The 20,150-nt window shown below is 36.2% G+C and overlaps 1 protein-coding gene across 8 annotated transcripts; it reads right to left on the bottom strand.

The window, feature by feature from the left end:
- Nucleotides 1–11,833: 11,833 nt before the first annotated feature.
- On the bottom strand, nt 11,834–20,025 carry gcnt4a (glucosaminyl (N-acetyl) transferase 4a). 8 transcript variants are annotated; one of them, XM_046841588.1, is made up of 11 exons: nt 19,856–20,025; nt 18,172–19,755; nt 17,911–18,066; nt 17,686–17,828; nt 17,245–17,443; nt 17,043–17,137; nt 16,837–16,966; nt 16,288–16,379; nt 16,142–16,205; nt 14,417–15,030; nt 14,039–14,154 (listed from the first exon to the last, which is right to left on the bottom strand). In XM_046841588.1, the coding sequence occupies exons 2-10, from the start codon at nt 18,800–18,802 to the stop codon at nt 14,900–14,902; spliced, it is 1,641 nt and encodes a 546-aa protein (XP_046697544.1). In that variant the 5' UTR covers nt 18,803–19,755; nt 19,856–20,025; the 3' UTR covers nt 14,039–14,154; nt 14,417–14,899. The 8 variants fall into 8 exon arrangements, with proteins under 8 accessions (XP_046697549.1, XP_046697544.1, XP_046697545.1 ...); XM_046841589.1 differs by having other exon boundaries at nt 14,046–14,154; nt 16,142–16,202; XM_046841591.1 differs by lacking the exon at nt 17,245–17,443 and having other exon boundaries at nt 14,046–14,154; nt 16,837–16,946.
- Between the last annotated feature and the right edge of the window lie 125 nt (nt 20,026–20,150).

Genomic DNA, 20,150 nt, shown 5'->3' with positions numbered 1-20,150 from the left:
AACGTATTCACACCGAAATAGGACACTTTCTAACACAACATTTAGTTTCATCTAGGTTCTTCAGTTTACCCCTAACACCCCACCTGAGCTCTTGAATATTCACTGTGGTTTCTTGGAATGTGCAAAATCACTGGCTTGGATAATGGATCACAAACTTTTATATCTGACAATCTGTTAGGGAGCAAATGGCTTTGGCACTGACAAACCCCAGGTTTTCACTGTCAAAGAAACTTCATGCAATCATCTCTAAAATTGCAACACATACCACATATCACAGCTTCAGAGACACACATATATGTGTGGACATGATTGATGGCATTATAGCACCTGTCAGAGGGAAAAGGGCAAAAGATCCAATAACTTCAAAGCATTTAGAGTAAGATCTGCATAACCAGCTAAATAGTTTTTAATGATTCATTATGCACAAGGTTATAAACTCTATTTAAAAATATATATATTTATTAGGGCTGTCAAAATTACGGCATCATTTTAAAGTCACTATTTTTTATTAACGTGCGATTAATGCAGCTCGCATTTTTGTTTGATCGTTTAATTAATCAATTAATTAAATATATATATAACTATGAAAGAGGCAAAATTACAACCTTCAATGCAGCACACATTTATTCACAACTTTTTAAATCAGATATAAAAAAAATTATAATAAACTCCACCGAAAAAAAAACATTTAATCACTTAACATTTGTTCAAACCAAACACGGAAATCCGCCATGATGCGCACATCCGGCAATTAAAACTGTCCGTTCGAAAACATAGCAAAAGTTTCGTTTGGTGTCCTGATAATTTACGTAATTTAAAACCCCACCATAACTACTTTAATACATTTACAAAAATATTTTGTCTTCATAATTTATGTTGAGTATAGTTTCACTAATAATGAACATACATTTGCATAAAGCATCCCTACTTGTCCATGCCCATGTAGATTAAAAACTACATAAAGTACATTTGAAACAAAAAAAAAGTGTGATTAAGTTGTGATTAATCACGAGTTGTGTGTGAATAAATCCATGTATTGTTTGCCAAATGGGCTGATAAGAATCTTGACTGTACTATCATAAAGGTATTAATAATAAAAAATAAAAAAGGTGGTGGTGTACTGTAAAATAGGCAAATGTACAGTATACACAACTTCAGGGTGAGCCAGGGCCAAAATAATAAACAAAATATTTTTTATCTAATATTTTGAGAAGACAGACAACACAAACACCACTTCAAATACCCTCTTCCTATCTTCACCACTTCCTCTCTATATATGGTTGCCAATCGGTGATGTCATTATTGGGACGTTGGATCAAAACAGGCTAAGGCAGGCTGGAAACATTGAAAGCTGATGACACAATGTGTGTCATACAGGCTCACAACTCTGGTTGGAAGTATTTAATTGGAAACAGAAGCAACAAAAAAGTGTAGAATACAGGTTTGTGATGTCAATGAGTCAGCAGAAACAAAATCAGCAGAAACAAAGTCAGGCGGTTCTATGGAAATGCCCCATAAAACAGTAAATGTACAGCTTTTTTATACTCTTCTCTGCAATCTTGATACGACTCATTATTTTTTATTGGCCATCTCTTATTTCATCCTCCCAATTCTTTTTTAATAATTAGATACTTTTCAAGTCCAATGGCATAATGGTGTCAGTTCCCATCGTCTCTTATTTTTAATAAAAAATATAAAAGTGTTTCCCAACAAAAAAACGTGACTCAGTCATTATTTAGGTCTTGGCCTGTCCATGACCACTTACTCATAAGGTTATAACACTAATACACCTCATGATTTCACTTAACACCTGCTCTCATTCATCTCTGTTTTAAATAAAAATGTGTCAAAAATAATTAGGTCCTTGCCTGTTTTTAATCTCCTAACATGAAGTCATCACAGGTGACTCAGTCCAGGCCTTGGCCATTCTCACCCATCACTACCTTTTAAAAAGTAGCAAAAGGGAGGGAGGCTTAGACAAGGCCTCCAGAACAATGGTCAGGTCTCCACACAGGCACTCTGGGTCACACATGAGGCCTCAGCCTGCAGTACCGTGGAGGAAACGTGTCACTAATGGGTATTTTAATAGCAACTGCTCGGCAAGCGGAGTATAATAAACTGCAATAGTGGACACGTAAGCCTTTAGGGTAGAAGAAGACAACCCTTTGGCAAACTGTTCCCCAAAGAAATTTCAGCACTGGGCCAACTGGGCAGTTATCTGGGTCTAACTGGTGACCTCCGCACCATTCAACCTCCTCGTGCAGGGAGCTCCGGATTAGGGAATGGTCTCTACAACCTCGGCCGAAAGACTAGTGGCTAAGTGCTGTGCCCCCTCAGAAAGACTCCATCGACTCCACTCCACTCGACTAGTGCAGGCATGGGTGTAAATCCCGGGGGGGGACGGGGGCGATTTTTTTTAAATCGCACTCTCCATTATATGTATTCTCTATTATATAAAAAAATATATGTATGTTTACCTAAAATAATTGTGTAAGTAGGGAAAAAAAACGCAAAAATGCATTTAGAAACAGTTGAGTTCCCCCTCCCCTTCCTCACAGTGGTCTGACCCACTGCCTGCGTTCCCAGTTCATCTCACCTTCTCTACGCACATGAGTCAGGTGTGCAGTTCATCTCACCTTCTCTACACACACGAGTCAGGTGTGCGGTTCATCTCACCTTCTCTACACACACGAGTCAGGTGTGCGGTTCATCTCACCTTCTCTACACACACGAGTCAGGTGTTTTATTGTTGTGATAATTTGTTTTATGATAGTTTTACTTTATTTATGTAAAGCAGTTTGAATTATCATTGTAATTGACGCAGATAGAAACAAAGTTTTTCACTGTGGGGACACTGTCTTTATACTGTAAGTACAATCTGACTGTATTATCAAAAATGAGAGTGCAAGGCCGAACAGAAGGACCCAATATTGGTAAGCTTCGGACCTAAACGCAAACCTTAGGAACGTCCTGTGTTTTCCTGGATGGATACATGAAAATACACGTCCTTCAGTCCTCGGACCTGATTTGGGACACAACCTGTTTCACGGGAAACATCTCGAACCTGAGTTTTATTATAGAGCGTTTCAGCCGATGTAGATCTAAAATGGGACACATCCCACTCCTTCTTGGCAACTATTAAGTACCGGGTGTAGAACCTAGACTTTCTGTCAAATGGAGGGACCACCTTGATGGCCTGCATGCTCAAGAGAGTTTCTACTTCTTGTTCTATAACCAGAGCCTGCATGGGCCCCACCAGAATGGGACACACCCTATTGAACCGGGGCGGAGGAGACCCATACTGAATCGTATAACCTCGCTCTACAGTAGGCAGGACCCACTGAGACACATCCGGCAGGGGTTTCCAGGCTTCCAGATAGTCTCTTAATGGAATCCGTCTCTTGAGAATGACCTTTGGTGTGCCTAGACACACAACTCTCTAATCAAGCAGAACTATTTGCCAATATTGTGTCTGAAGTGTCAGTTACTCAATATTAATTCCTTTTTAATAGAAACAAAAGCAATGTCACACTGATAAAATATCAGCTGTGCACAACTATATAACTGCTCTTTTGCTTGTGCAATATTAATATTGCTTAATTGTACTAATATTGCATCTGCAACAGAGGTCCAATAAGATATTACAAAAAAACAATAACAGTAGAAAGGCACATTAACTGGAAATACTGATAGAGCTGCTGTTACAGAATATATAAAGTAGCAATAACATTGTGCTAGTATACTATTTGACCACATGAGGGAGCCATTGTTTTGTCAACATCCCCAATAATGTTTGTCTTTGAGCAATGTTATTGAACAAATATTTATTTTAGAATGAGACGTGAGTAATAAGAAATCTCTAGATAGCTTAGACAGAAATGTAAAAAATGTGGTAAATATATCATATAATATAATTTTATATGCTCCGTTCTTTTATATCATGTAGTATATTTATAAGTTACATGTATGAAGTATAAATATATAATATAAATAAATAATAATATAAATATAATTATAGTGTATTTTTATAAAGTGTAAGCATATACTATTAATACCTTTTCATTTAATGTCATTTTTTTATAATTGACCCCACGTGCATCAATGAGCCTCGGCTGCTTATGACCCTGTCACCGGTTCACCACTGGACCACTTTTTGGCCGGGAACACACCACAAGAGCTGCAGTTTTGGAGATGCTCTGACCCAATCGTCTAGCCATCACAATTTGGTCCATTGTCAAACTCGCTCACATCCTTATGCTTGCCCATTTTTTCTGCTTCTAACAACTTAGAGGACAAAATGACTGCCTGCTGCCTAATAAATTACACCCACTAACAGGTGCCATGATGAAGAGATAATCAGTGTTATTCACTTCAGCTCATAATGTTATAATGCCTGGTCAGGGTATATACAGTATATTATATATTAAATATTATATAAAAAGTTTAAAGAGTCTACACACCCTTTAAAAAAATATAAAGACAGAAATACAAACGATGTAAATGTCAGACTTGTAACATCTTTAATGTGATCTTCCAACAAACATACAAATAAAGGAGTATTTAATATTTAAATAATTACTTAAAATAAAAAAAAATCCTAAAGAAAAGAAAAAAAGATACATTCTTCCTACATTCTTTTCCACATTTGCTGTTATTATAACCTCCTCTACTCTGGGAAGGCTTTCCACAAGCATACCTGTGGGAATATGTATTTATTCAGCCACAAGAACATTAGTGAGGTTACCACTGCTGCTGGGTGAGGAGGTCTGGGGTGCAGTCAGAGTTCCAGTTAAGCTCAAAGGTGTTCAGTGGGGTTGATGTCAAGGCTCTGTGCAGGACACTCATGTTTCTACACTTCAACTGTGTGCTTCCAGCATTGAAGCAATGATTTGGAAAAGAACACATAGATTTGTAGATACATGCGAAAGGTACAGAAGATATACCTTTAATGGTGCAAGAAGGACATGTACTGTTTCCACCCTTTTTCTGATAGTAGATAAAGATGCATAAATTAAGAAAAATTACTTTCATACTTTTAAATTATGTTTATCATATAAAAAGTTTGGTATGTAAATATATATGTTTAATTGAAAAAATGCCCTAAAGAGTGTTTCATTTCTTGACTGTAACTTCTGCACTGTATGTCAAATCAAGTCAAGTCAAGTTTATTTCTATAGCGCTTTTCACAACAGACATTGTCTCAAAGCAGCTTTACAGAAATCAACAGTGAAGGTGAATGGTGTGCATTTATCCCTGATAAGCAGCCATGGCGACTGTGGCAAGGAAAAACTCCCTTAGATGTTATGAGGAAGAAACCTTGGGAGGAACCAGACTCAAAAGGGGAACCCAACCTCATTTGGGTGACATCAAGAGTTTGATCACAAAGGGAATATGTATTCTCCCACACAGAAAGTCCTCCTCCTGAGCACAGCTTAACATATTCGTTGAAACAAATATTCATCTGCTGCACCATTTTATACCAGAAGGTGGCTCCTGATTAGAAATACTCTACCATTAATATTTTCGCATTTTCTGTTGCCCAGTCCAACATATGGCACTCCCTGCTTTGCCTCAACTTCTCCCAGGGAGGGCAGGAAGCCACAAGCTCATATAACAGCCAGTTCTTCAGTTTATATCACTCTGCCCCAACTATTGCTCTCTGCCATGACCTGTCACCACTCAGACACAATGACAACAAGACTTTGGACATGTAATCTTTATTATTACTTATTGAACGAAACCCTGCCCACCTGGTTTTATTTATTTATGATGCAGTTCAAAAAATATTCATTAATTACCCATCCAACTGGGTGCTACAGAGGCTGCATGTAGAGGAAGGTTCTTTAGAAAGGAGAATATGATACATGGCATTAACAATTGTGGCCTTGTGGGGCCTGAGACTGAAACCGTGTATTGTGTTACATTCTTGTGGTATGTGGATTGTCTTATGGCTCAGTGCTTTGAGGCTTATTGTTCTTGTTAAACAGAATTTGTAATTCATAGAACGATCCCAGAACTAGTATTACCCCAAGAACATATAGAAATAATTCATGTCCTACAACAGCATGCTGACATCGTACTCTTGAGATTAATGTGGTGGTGCACATATAATCTTTATGATACATTATAAGATGGACATGTGAAAATATGTGAAGCAGCATCTACATTCAAAATTGTGTTTATGGGATTATAGAATGCTGTGAGGGAGAGTGAATAAAGTATTTTCTAGAATGAAAGAAGGAAATGAAACCAGCAAAAAAATACCTACTATTGTATTGTATTGTATCTCAAAAGGTAATGGTAACCCTAGAGCTGAATTAGAAAGTTAATATGTCACAGAATAAAAAAATAAAAGAATTTTAGGTCACCAGGTTTTTCTCATTATAATTGCAATACATTTTAACTCCTAAATATTGAGTTATAGCCAATTATTTATTTAAAATCATAGTATTAAGTGACTAAAGATGATATGATAATATTAGGAAAATAAATTAGTTTGTAGTTTAAAAAAATAAAAGAATTTCAGGTCACCAGGTTTTTCTCATTATAATTGCAATACATTTTAACTCCTAAATATTGAGTTATAGCCAATTATTTATTTAAAATCATAGTATTAAGTGACTAAAGATGATATGATAATATTAGGAAAATAAATTAGTTTGTAGTTTAAAAAAAAAAAAAATGCTTTAAAACAAACAAACTCATAAAATATTAAACATAACATTTCGGTCTTATTGACTTCATGGGAGGGAAACAATACAGCATTGACTAATGAATATTTATAGCTGCTTTCTGAGAGCTGATAACAAGAATTAACTTGTTTTGATTATGTTCCAGAACCAATATTTATAACCATATATGGATAAACAATATGACATTGGAAACCTGTTGTCATATTAGAGATATAAAACAATGAAATGTGCTGTTATAGTAAAAATTGTTTATGCTATTTGTCCCAACACATTTTATTCATTAGTCTTTGTCCTAATGAAAATTATATTTTTTAGATATAATTTATTAACATGAATTACTGCTGCATGTACTCACGTTTGTTGGCAGTTATTTTGGCAATAATGACTGAATGTAGAATTATTTTCAGAGGACAGTAAATCTGTACTGCTATACAAGTTATAATTGACTACTCTAAAATATATCCAATTTTCATTTCTACAGTATTGTATTTTTGAGAACATATAATAAAATGGTTGTAATTAACCACAATTTCTTTTTTTGAAATCGCTAGTTTTTTCACTCATCTTAGCACCTTAGAACCTAGTTATAAAATGATTACTGATAAAATATGTTTAGATGTTCACAGTTGTTCAGCAGGTTGCTTTTGCCACACCACTAATTAACATCCTCTACTAATCATTTGTGGCCTGACTCATCTCCATTCTAAATGCACCCCAAAATGGTGAGAACTTTTTTAGGTAGTATGAGCTGGCAAGCTACTGAAATTCATCAGATGTGTAAACTGTGAAGTGGAAAGGTGATAAGGCTGTTTCTTGAGAGACCCCATTGTTCACCATCTTTGACAGATGAAAAAACATGTCCTGCTCAGATCCTTACTGTAGCTCTAGGCTTCTCCAGATGTGGCTGAGCTCTGAAACAGAGTTTAGCACAGTGTTCTGCAGATCAGAACACACCTTATTGAGGCAAACTGAGAGAGGTTGTTGCATACCATGACCAGTAGCTAGCTGTTTTATTATTTTTTTTTTTTTATATATATATAATAAAAATTAGAGCAACAGAAATCTCTATTCAAAAACTTCTGAAGAACTGGGGAACTCCCTTTCACCATTTGGCTTCTTGTCTGTATCCTGTGGTTGAACTCATTAAACACACTTCCTGGACATTTCCTGTTTCAGCTTAGACTGCAGCTTGTCTTAATTCTTTCCCCTTCCTAAGCTCTATCTATGTATCTATGTAAGTATGTTTGAAAGTATGTATGTATGTATGTTTGTATGTATGTATGTATGTATGTATGTATGTATGTATCTATCTATCTATCTATCTATCTATCTATCTATCTATCTATCTATCTATCTATCTATCTATCTATCTATCTATCTATCTATCTATCTATCTACTATCTATCTATCATTACAGACATGTTGTTACTGTTATTACAATATATTAATGGCATTACAGCAACTATACATCAACAAAATGACCTTTGTTTGCCATGTTCAGTACTCAATGATTTACTTTTATCAGTGTTTTTTTTTTTTTGCTTTGTCATGACAACAGACCACAAAGTGCTAAAAATGTGTTAACAATTTATCATATAGATAATTTTTTGTGGACCCTCCCTGCTTATGGACATTCTTTGGTAACCATAATATACACAGTGTTTATAGTAAACATTAGCCAACTACTGTAAATGACTAACTACCAATTAAAATTAAGCACTGATACATTTAAAATATTTAAATCTATACAGAAGGAATAGTAGAAGGTATAGTTTTAGCCATGTTTCCTGAAGCCTGGGGTAAGATGTTATCATCAGGGTAATTTCCAGGGAATGTTTAAACTTAACTTGAGAGAGTAAACTCCCCAAAAAGACTTCAGAAAAAGTTGATCGTTCTTGTCTTTAATTTTATTTAAAATTAGGTACATTATTTTGAGTCACTTAAAGATGAAAATGACAAGCCAAAACTATGGGAAAAAGTATTTACTTAACCCCACCCTGAGGACAAAGCCCAACATTATCTTATCATTCACAGACCTGTAGGGTTGTGTCAATAAGCCACTGGCAACTCTTGACTTGTTCAACCTCTGGCTGCAGTCCTCAGACAAGACGAGGAGAAGGTGCAAGGCACTTCGCTCACGGTGACTGAGGCCGGTGGATTAGGGAAGGGAGTGCATCATATAAAGGCTCTTTGTTTCAGGAGAGTCCATGTGCTTAGGCCAACTCTGTAGACACTGCTGAGTGACATGGGTTGTCTCGCTGTAGCCATGGCGCTTGCTTGTCTGTCACAGACCCATAAGCCTCCGTCATCAGACAAACAAAGGCCATGATTATAACTCTGATTACTCTTATGTTGACAGAGACCAGAAAAGGCCAAAGCACATTGTGTTGATTTAGGCCAGTGTTCAGATTTCTCTAAGGGCTTATTTTTGCGTAGCAGTACTCTATAATTTTGGAAAAAGCTTGCTGTTTGGTCAGATTTTTATAGTTTTATAGTTCGGAGTCATGCTGGCTGAGAAAGCAATAAAGATGTTTGGTGTCATTTACACTTCACACTATGCTCATGAAGAGAGCATGGCCAAATGACTTTATGGTAATAGTGTGAGATTCTGAAATAGGCAAGAAGAATAACACATGCATGAGAAATTGGTTATAAAAACAGGTCAGCAAAGTGACTTTAATTTTTGCTGACTAAGCTAGATCTTTGTAGTATAATTCTATTTTTGGGAAATAAATGCAGCTAATGTACAAATTTCATTAAAAGCTTTCAGGAACATTGCTATTGAGATGTTTTATTAGCTCCTAGTTCTATAACCACAAATGACTGTAAAAGACTGTAGAAAGAACATTACTCATAATCTTACATTCCATTGCTCATGTTAGTTCTCATTTTCCAGTGTTCTGTATTGTTTAAAGACTATAATCACACTCTTGATGTCACCCAAATGAGGATGGGTTCCCCTTTTGAGTCTGGTTCCTCTCAAGGTTTCTTTCTTATGTCATTTAAGGAAGTTTTTTCTTGCCACAGTCGCCATGGCTGCTCATCAGGGATAAATACACACCATTCACCTTAACTCTTAAATTCTATAAAGCTGCTTTGAGACAATGTCTGTTGTGAAAAGCGCTATAGAAATAAACTTGACTTGACTTTTTAAATGGCAGTGGTGGACAAAGAACACAAACCAAGTACTTGAGTTAAAGTAGAGATTAAATATTACTCCAGTGAAAGTGCTCCTGTTAAACTTTTACTTGACTTAAAAGTATTCACCTACCCAAAGTACTATGATCTATTATGGTTATATTGTTCCTATAATAATTTTTCTTACAAGTGTCTCACTTGATCAAGTTTATGTGAAAACATTAGTGTTTTCACATAAACTTGATCAAGTGAGACACTTGTGAGAAAAATTATTATAGGAACAATATAACAAATTTTCTCTTTGCATTTTATAGTGGTGGACAGTAACAAGGAAATTGTCAGTTGTTACTGACATTTTCTTTGTTACTGTCCACCACTATAAAATAGTATAGGAAACCAGACTGCACTTTAAATAGCAGCATCTAAAATGTACAGTGAAAACATGTCATTTTCTATTCTCTAATTATTAAATAAGATGGTGTAGGAATAGACCCTTCTTGTTTATACATGAATATAATATTATGATGTTTATGCAGAGAACAGCAAACTCTAATTTGCATCAACATCTTCAGTGAATTTCCACCAAATTTCACCCACAGTAATGGCAGACGTGTGCAAATGTATTTACTTAGATAAGAATGTTCCAGGACATCCAAATGCAGCTGCTCTGGCCTTTTCCCATATTTAGAATGAATGGAATATTGATTTATATTTATAATAAAGCAAATAAGCAACCAGGTGGATACCAGGTGGATATGTAAACAATGTAATATTTAGAAAAGTCCTAAGTGTATTACTGCTTTAAAGATGTGTAGACAAACAAGGCCTACAAACTTCTATCTCTATTTAGATTACTATCACAAACAGTCCTACAGATTTACTGGCAATAAAATGAAAACTTCTAAACATCCTTTAACCTTATTATAAGTTTCAGTTGCATTTAAAATGGCTAAAGTTCAAATGACAGCTACAGATAATACATGTGATAAAATATACGTGTAAATATAAGTGCAACAAACTCTAGGGAGAATAGACTGTTCAAATCAAATAAAACCAACAAAGAACAGGATTAAATCTATATTTGATAGATGAACATGGTAGATTTGCTTTTCTCAGTGTTAGGAAATTCTAGCTACACAACGTAAACGACTGTTAAAGAGACTAATGATTCAGAGGGAAGAATCACAAGTCAAAGGAATGTGGGAACTTGAATCATGTGATTATATTCTTGCAGTCACAGTCAAACAATGTTTAAGTTGTTGAAATTTGTTTTAAAGTTTTCAAAATTTCCTCTTTGCATTACTATTTCTTTTGACAGATACACACCTCTTCCTTTTCCTGCTCAAGGGTTTCCCTTAAAGCAAAAGTATAATGACTTCAAACAAATTATAATATTTTGCATTTTTGTTATGACTTTATGGACAGTTGTTATATTAATAACCCAGATTTGATAAATTACTATTCCACATATGAATTAAATTTTCAGAATTACAGACCTGTATTTAAAAACAAGCACCACATATTCTATGATATAATATACTCTAGGTATTGTAGGTTATTATTATACTGTAACAGAAAGCTAATAACATTGTTCTAATGTCTAATATAACAATTAAAACCTTGTGATTTTGTTTGTAACTGCATATAATCTATTTAGGTGCGGTGTTTTCAACAGAAATGTGTCAGGAAACCACAAAATGTTAAAGAAAACCGAAAATAAGATGAAGCAGAAGGGTAAAACAGTTACACCCTAAATGTTCCACAATGTTTTATAAGTTTATCCAATCCATACACAAATTCTGTCTCGCTTAAATCAGTCTCATGTTTAATAAGTAATTTATTTGGTGCTTTAGCTCCAGAAACTTAAGATTTGCTGTAACAGATAATAATAGATATTGGTTGCTTTAGCAGTCTAAATATGAATAATGTTTAAAGCTTAATTTTGAGAGACCACAAACATTTGGACCACACATGCTTAAAAGAAAGAGCATTTTAGATTTCGATAAAAAAATTGGGTTCATTTAATATCAGATGTGTTACATTTAATATGAATAAAAAAAGTTATATTTTCCCACCAGAATCCCAGAATTTAAAGAGATCTTCTTTTAAAATACTACCATCTTATTTTGCTGTGTTTGGAAAAAATCACTAATTTATCTTTCACATACTGACTTTTGAAAGACTTCTAAAACTAAAACACAACCAGGCGAAAACAGTAGGAAAACTGTATTTGGAGCCCATCTCTAAAAAATAATGAAAGACAATCGAGGTAGAGTACTGGGGATAGTTGAGGAATGTGCTATTTTAATAAGGCAACAACAGTAAACACACTATACTTTTTGTATGAGCTGAAAGGCACTTGAGGTCATAAGTTCTGGTATGATGTTGATGGCAAAAAGCATTGTTTGTTATGAGAATCTATTTTGGAGCCTGTATTGCACTTCAAATGAAAGAATTTCAGCTGTTGATAAAGTTTTACAATAAGTGCAAGTTTTAGTCATAAACAAGTATAAAAGCACTAGGTTATAAATAAAGGCCTTAAATCCATACCCATGTTTATAAGACTTTTTTCAACCCATGTTGATTATTACTCTCTTGAAGTTTTTGCTCAAGACATTGAATTAGTACAGGGTCTACTTTGGGATCAAACTTGTTTGCAAACCAGTGGCCATAGTTCAAAAGCCACCTGAGTTCTGCAGCACCATAAATGCAAACACTACGCATATGTGTTCCGGTGCAAGGGGGGTACAAAGACCCTTCCAGATAGTTCCATTTTACCAGCCGGGTTTTACTCTTCAAATCAGTCACATCAGGCTCCACCCTCAGGATCTCTCCTGGCACACCAGGCACTCGTACCAGCGTGGCCCAAAAGTGCTCATCCGGAGAGTAGGTGTCAGATGACCACTCTAAGAAGTCTTTTGCCAGCTGGCTAGTCTGAACATACTGGACAAAATCACGCGAAAGGACAAAATAGGCACTTCCAATAAACATCTCAATGCCATGCGGTGGGGGGCTTTTAATGACTGTTGTTTTAATGGGTAACTTCTGGTACTCATAAGGGACCTCTTTCAGTTCATGCTGAAAGCTGAAGCGTTGTTTCTTTAACTCACTTGGTCGGCTTGATTCCAACATGTTTGACCCATTCAGCATTTTCAGCTCCTTTACCAGGTCATAGTTAGACTTGAGAGGGAAGTCTTGCCCACAGAGATTGATAGCATATTTCCATTTGACCTCTGACCTCATTAGGTCTGACAGGCAATTGAGATCTGCGTTGAGTCTTGTGATGTGTGCGTACTGCACTGATTCCAGCTTGGAGGCGACGATTATGTTTGGGAAACATTTCGCCAGATTTTTCACCCCTGCGATAAAAGATTTGGAGGACTTCTGATCGTAATGAATGCAGTAAATGTTGTGCGGTGCATAGATGGCTCTGATAATTCTCTCTACCAGGGGCAGGTTCTTATGCACTACTAAAGAGTAGGCCAGTGGAAAGTCACGCTCCTCGTCTGTAACGTAGACCCTATCGTAACCTCTCGCAGATAGGTATTGTGGGCAATCCTCGGTAAAGGACACAACCGTCTCATCATCCAAATCCACAATGTCTTTGCGCCTTATCTCCAATGACTTGCCAATTTCTACTGGATCCAGCTGATAAATGGCTGAGCAGTCAATGGCATCTTTGTTAGACTGAGAATTGGATGATCTTACTGTAATTCCATAGGGCTCGATGTAGAATCGCTTTTGCCGAGAGTGTTTTAGGTAGGCAAGTGTCAGCACACACAGAATGAATGACACAAAGAGCAGGTAGAGTTTGTTCCTTAATTTATGTAGAGCAATACATTTCCTTTTCATTCTGTGGATAAACAAAAATGTTTTATGTTAATAGAAATTAAGTCATACGTCTGTATTCTGAAAGACACAATTCGTTTCCTACGATAACCCATATGGTTGGATAAAATAGTAAAGGAGAACGTCCCTTCTGATTTAACCTTAAGGACAACGGATGCACAGAAAAACCATTAATAAGCTCCTATGTCTATTCTGTTTCCTAGTCATTAAGTTAAGTTTTAAACATTTTGACTGAGTCACTCAAATGTCAAGTGCTGTTATTTTGTTATCTCAGCAAACAGCCTGTCCATACAAGCAGAAAAAAACTTGTTCTACTGACTACTTTGAGATGATCACTTATACGTGAAAGTTGGAGTGAAGCTCACCTTGCGCTCTCGCCGTTTCACTTCCTTTCTGTTGCGTTCCATCAAAAATGTCTTGGACAAACTTGGAGCAAGTCCAGTGCCAATGTGTCCACTTCATACAGGCGTCACTACTGTTTCGAGGGTAAACCAGAAACAAGAACAGAATTAGCACAATGTGGAAATCCCCAAGCAGCCCACGTGCATTCTGTAGGTCAGAGCATCAAAAGGATAAATCGGAAAATACGTCAATGAGGCTGCACAGTAACTAAACAGCTGCGTGTTTCATTTTAGACCTACAGTAGGATGCTGTATTAGACTTAGACTACAACAGAAATCAAGCTTTCATGGATTTATCGGATGATAACATTTTGTATGACAAAAGATGAATAATACTTATGGTTTCAGCTGTAATATCTTCGCGTGTCTCCTCCTGGTTTAACTGTGAAGCAGTAGTGTGTGAGATCCGCTTGTGCTTTTCTCCAATGCACGGAATTGGTGGGGGCGGTGGGCGTGTCCAAGCTCAGAGGCGTTTAGGTGTACAAACCACAGGCCACGCCCACACACCCGCCGCGTTCACTGTGATATACAATGACTTGGTTCTTTTTGGAAATAACGCGAAAAGTACATTATTTTCCAAAAAGAGACGTAACTTCTGAAATAACCATCAGTATTAAAAAGCAAGCATTCCATAAACTCAGGCATTTTAATTCTTGTTACATTGCAAATTAATCCTTTCATGCTGTTTTTAAACAAACTATTTTGTATTATTATTATTGTATTGCATATCAGATAAGGTTTTAATGTGATTGTAAACTTTCTCTTGCCAGTTCAACAAAATAAAATAAGTTTCCAATAATCCCTATCAAGAACATCATTTCAAAAGTCCCAGTCGTTATTGTTCAGGAAGGAATCCCAGAATCTGTCCATCAAGAAGGAAGGAAGGAGCTCTTCATTACTGATCAGTCGGATAGAAGTGATGCTCATATGAGTTTCTTTTCTGAATTCTCCTGTAATAAATAATACAATTTACAGCAAGGTCAAGTTTATAAATCGGCATACCGTATTAATATTTAATATAGCCTTGACATTGAGGGTTAATACTAGTCCAAATAAATAAATCTTAGGTGTCTGACATTTACTACAATTTAATTTACTAACATTTATTTTATGCAAGTATAATTATGCAAGTATAATGGCAAATAAACTTTTTAAAGTAATTATATTACATAATAATTTTGGTTATGCTTGGCAATCACTACTTAGTGACATTGACACATTTTGACAAACATTTTATAATATTTCTGATTTAACAAAGAAAAGCCAGAAAGCTTGCCTTATGGCACTACAAATGCTTAAAGAAGCATTCTTTAAGATCAATTTGTTAAACTCAAGTCTTACATCACTCATTTATCAGCTACTGCAGTTACACAATGATATTTCTTCAGTGATGAAAGTAAATCCTTTATTAGGTTATGAGACAGAAAGAAATACCCAGAAACTGACACTGTGGACAGTCTTGTGAAGTACATGGCAACTTGTGGACAGGCAAAGTAGACAAGACTGAAAATGTAAAGCAGGGTGCTACAACCCAAATTCAAATTTGTTTTAATCACAAAGACACTACTATATTCCAGGCAGTGCTGATGAGAACTGCAGATTCCTTTTAAGGCAAATTACAGTGACTTGCTCAGTCATGGTAAACATTTCAGCCATTTCAACAGCATGACAGAATAAAGACTTGAAAAACTTGTTTTGGATCACGTCCATGTAAACCTAATCTGACACCAACAACAGCATATGGTATCAGCAAACCTTGTTTTCTCACACTGCTAGTTCCACCTTCGTTAACCGTTATTAACTCTCCCTATCAGTTAATAACAAGGAACCAGTTATGTCTTTTCTTCCCTGTTTTGTAGTTCTCAATGCTGTATGTTTACCAGTAAATAACCATAATTTATTCAACTAGTTCCTGCTTTCAAGACTTTAGAATTACCTACACAAAAACTGTTAACTAGGTTTACATTTTATTGTGTTAGCAGAATTATCAGAGAATTTAAAAACTAAAAAATTAATAATGAATGAATAAATTAATTAACCAAACAGATCCCAGACTGATACCTGTCTGCTTCGGTTCCACTTTTTCAGATGTTGCATTTGTAGTTTGGGACAAAGCACTTTTCTGCTAAAATGATTAAAATCGATTAGTGATTAAATCGTTATAACAATTTACATTATTAAATCTGCTATTAATACACATTACATACTAAATTGGGTGCAGAACCAGTACTGCTTGCTGTAGTGTTCCTCTTATTATATTTCCTGAAGGAGCCAGTTGATCTCCTGTGAACCTGATTATCTGGAAAAGAAACTTAAATTTAGCGATACTGAAAAAAGACATTTTGCAATACAATGATTATAATGCTTAAATATATGCATATAATAGTGCCTTTATTTTACAATTTATAATTTTTTAATAATAAATTTACAATTTATAAGAATTTGATCATCTTTTGGACTTTAACAGTTGACATGCTAAAAAAAACGATGTTTCCTTGCATAACGTGCTACCTTGCAACTCTAAAGCACAAGCTAGAGTGGTGTCAAGTACCCTTGATGCTGATCTGCCACTACACAGTCTCTAGGTGCATACAATGCCAAGAATGTTTGGAGAACTGACAGGACAATGACTGAAATTAAACTAAGCCACCTTCCTGTTTTCCTGGGGTCTTTTTTTCACAAATACATGTGAGCTATTACTACTGTATGTCAATGACATTTCACTTCTCTTTATTGCGTATATGCTGCAGAATTACTCTGAAGGTTGGGCAGTAGCAAAGATGTCTGATTTTGTTGGCTTTCATTACAACAAAGCTGTGTCTTCTTTGATGGTGCTTCTACTTCTTCAGGGGTTGCTCTCATGGCTCTGGATTGATCACACACAAGCTAGAAATTATAAAAAAAAAATCAATCATTTTAATCATTTAAATGATTGTAGCTGTAATTAATAAATGTTACATACAGAACTACAATGTGCAGATCCAGCACTGCTTCCTGCAATGTTCCTTGTATTATTTCTCCTGAAGCAGGAAGGAGGCTGTCTGTGAACTGTATTATCTGAAAACACAATTTATTATAAATGTATTTCCGTAAAACTGATTAAAAACGAGAGGTCATTCACAGCTGAACTCACACTGCTCATTTCTCTAGGAGAACTATATTACCGTGCCGTATTTGTCCATGGTGCAAAATTTCAGACTCTAGTTTGGACGTGTCAGATGGTTGCTCAGGTACAACAGGGGTTCCTCTAAATGTCAAGAGCAGCTCTCTGATGATTTCATGTTTTGCAAGATCCAGTGCACTTTGTCCAAGTGAGTTCTTATCATGAGGATTTGAGCCGTACTGAAGAAGATGTTTTACAACCTATGAATGAACACTGAACTGAACACTGAACTTTGAAGGCAGTCACCTTTAAATCTGACCCAAGGATGGAACAGATTTACATAGGGAAATGTGTGTTGATAAAAAACAAAGTTGTCTTTAGGAAAGACCAAGACATTGGCAACGTGAAAATTCTTCCAGATACTGTATATCTGTCCAGATACTTTAATTGCAACTAACAATAGCAAAAACTTAATCTAAACAATATTGGACTTTTTTTTCACCTTGTATTTACCGCATATGACAGCATCATGGAGAGGAGTGACTCCTTTCAGCCCCCTGCTAGATACATTTGCACCTGCACGCAAAAGTTCCTCCACCACATCTGGACAACCTTTAACAGTGGCCTCATGTAGAGCTGTCCAACCTGACAAACCAACAGGAGTTATTGCAAGAACATTTTCAACACCCTTTATTTTTTTTGCATTGTTAATTAATTTTTTTCAGACCTGCATTGTCAGCAGTATTGACGTTTATTCCAGCTTTAATCAGCCTTTTAACCTCTAGTAGGTCTCCTTTTTTGCAGGCTCGATGGAGTAAAGTCTCTCCCAAATAATTCCTTTGGTGGATGTTTCTCTGGGTTAGGTTTATAACTGGCTTTGAGGCTATTTAGGAAGATATTGTGTATAAATATACAGTAAAGTGGCACAATATACAGGTGCTAGCATTAAAATATTTAGCTTGCATGACTTTCGTTAAGGACATCTTACCTTCATTACGCACACCATCATGTTTAGTTTGCTTGCTGAATCTATGTTTGGATTGCCTCTTTTTGCGCTGGCAGGTTTTAGCAGCGTATGAGGCCTCTTCATTTTCCACTGCTTTCTGAAAACCATCTTGTCCTGCACTCTCTGTAACTTGATTGTTATTTGGTGTTGGAAGTAAACATAAGGGCTTCTGGGACAAGTCTGTCAACATGCTGACAGAGCTCTCGGTGCTCAATGGATCAGTTGTGTTCTCTGTTGGTTCTCCCCTGCTATGCTCCTTACTAGTTTTACACGAGTCATGCTGCTTGTCCTGTCTTAATCCCTCAGAAGAGATGACTACTGGGGCTGGATGTAACCCTGCTCGAATTGTCATACCCTCTCTATCATTGTCAGTACTCTTTATCTGTTCCTGCTCTTCAATCATTGTGCTGTCAGAATCTGCAGAACTTTTAGCATCATCATTTTTGACAGCAGCATTATCATCTATGGCACACGGCAACAAGACTGGAGGCATATTATCATCTGTGGAAATCTTTCTACTACTCCTAATATTGCTTTCATCATCTTTCTGGCTTTTACTACTTGGTGTGCTCATTAAAAGTTTTTTGCCCTCGCATATAGGGCTAGTTTGCATTTCTAAGGGACTGGTTAGAGTGGTGTCAAGTACCCTTGACAGTGATCTGCCACCACACAGCCTCTCATTGCATACAATGCCCTGAATGTCTGCAGAACTGACACTGGGGCAGTGACTGAAACTAGACAAGGTTACTTTATCTTCATGTTTTTGCTGAAGTTGTTTGATGGATTCATCTGGATCATTACTTAGACACTGAAGTCCTGAAGTGAGTATGTTTCATTAGGTCCAACAAGCAGGTCTCCATATGCAAGGCTGTTTAGGGTGGATATATTGGTTTGAGGCCATTTTGAGGCAACAGCATTACTGTCATCGGCAGGCAATAATAAAGAAGTTTGTTTTTGTTGGCTTTCTTCTTTACAATTTATATGGGTTGTGTCTGTCTTCTTTAATGTGGGCTGAACCGAATGAAGTTTTAGCTGCTCTTTAATAGGTTCTACCTGCACTATCATCTTTAAACCTATCTGAGGCTCAGGACTACAGGTAAGTCCATAGTCATGAATTAGGCCTATAAGCAGAGACTGAGATTCAGAAGATTCATCTGAGGGTAAAGATTGCTCAACTGCACATGATTCACTGACTTCAGTTTGACAGGAGCTTAGTACTGGAATACTACATTCCTGATACATGTTGCTTTGAGCCTGGAGAGCAGGACTGGAGGAGGGATTCTTACACACATTTTTGTTCAGTGGAGAAGCTCTATTAGTCATGCTGCTAATTTCTGTGTTTACGACTGAGACGCTGTTCAGGTCAAAGTTGAGCAAGTAATCTAAAAAGTTTTGATCGTTCCCCATTTTCCTTCTTCTCATCTTTTTTTTGCCAACTCCAGAATTACTTTCCTCCAGAAGATCAGTTTTATGATTGTCTCTCGAACCACCCAAAATATTATCTGTGGTCTCCCTGCATGAATCTTTCCATTGATTTAGGTTTGTTTTGGGACCCAAAACCAAACTCTGTAATGTAGATTTACATATAAAACTATAACAGTGAAAATTTTGAAAAACAAATTAGCCTGGTCTATTGTTAATATTATTTTATCAATACTTTCATTACCTGATGTTCAAGAAGCTCCTCATTTAAGCTGTTTTCATTTTCCCTGACTGCTGCACCATCTACTCCTAAAAAATCATGAACATTTTCAAATAAAACCCGAATATGTTTAACCAATATGTTCTAATAAAATAAAATCTGTTTCTAAAACCTAAAAGCAAAAACACAAAAACCAAAAGCACACTTCTAATCACTTTGGTCAAATTAGATTATAGCTGTGGGAATTTGGCAGCTTTCCAGTCTGTTCGAAATGTAGATTTTTAATGGCAACTAACAAGATTGCTAAGCTGGCACAAGT

Source organism: Silurus meridionalis, chromosome 27 (assembly GCF_014805685.1).
Source record: "Silurus meridionalis isolate SWU-2019-XX chromosome 27, ASM1480568v1, whole genome shotgun sequence".
Lineage (NCBI taxonomy): Eukaryota > Metazoa > Chordata > Actinopteri > Siluriformes > Siluridae > Silurus > Silurus meridionalis.
Note: the sequence above shows the minus strand (reverse complement) of the source record. Positions and strands in the feature narration are given on the sequence as shown.

Coding starts and splice junctions, on each gene's coding strand:
- gcnt4a (XM_046841588.1), bottom strand. CDS start 18,802: ATGCAAACTAGCCCTATATGCGAGGGCAAAAAACTTTTAATGAGCACA. Junction 17,138..17,244: donor CCATGGACAAATACGGCACG/GTAATATAGTTC, acceptor TTGTGTTTTCAG/ATAATACAGTTCACAGACAG. Junction 16,380..16,836: donor GCTACTGCCCAACCTTCAGA/GTAATTCTGCAG, acceptor TTTCTTTTCCAG/ATAATCAGGTTCACAGGAGA.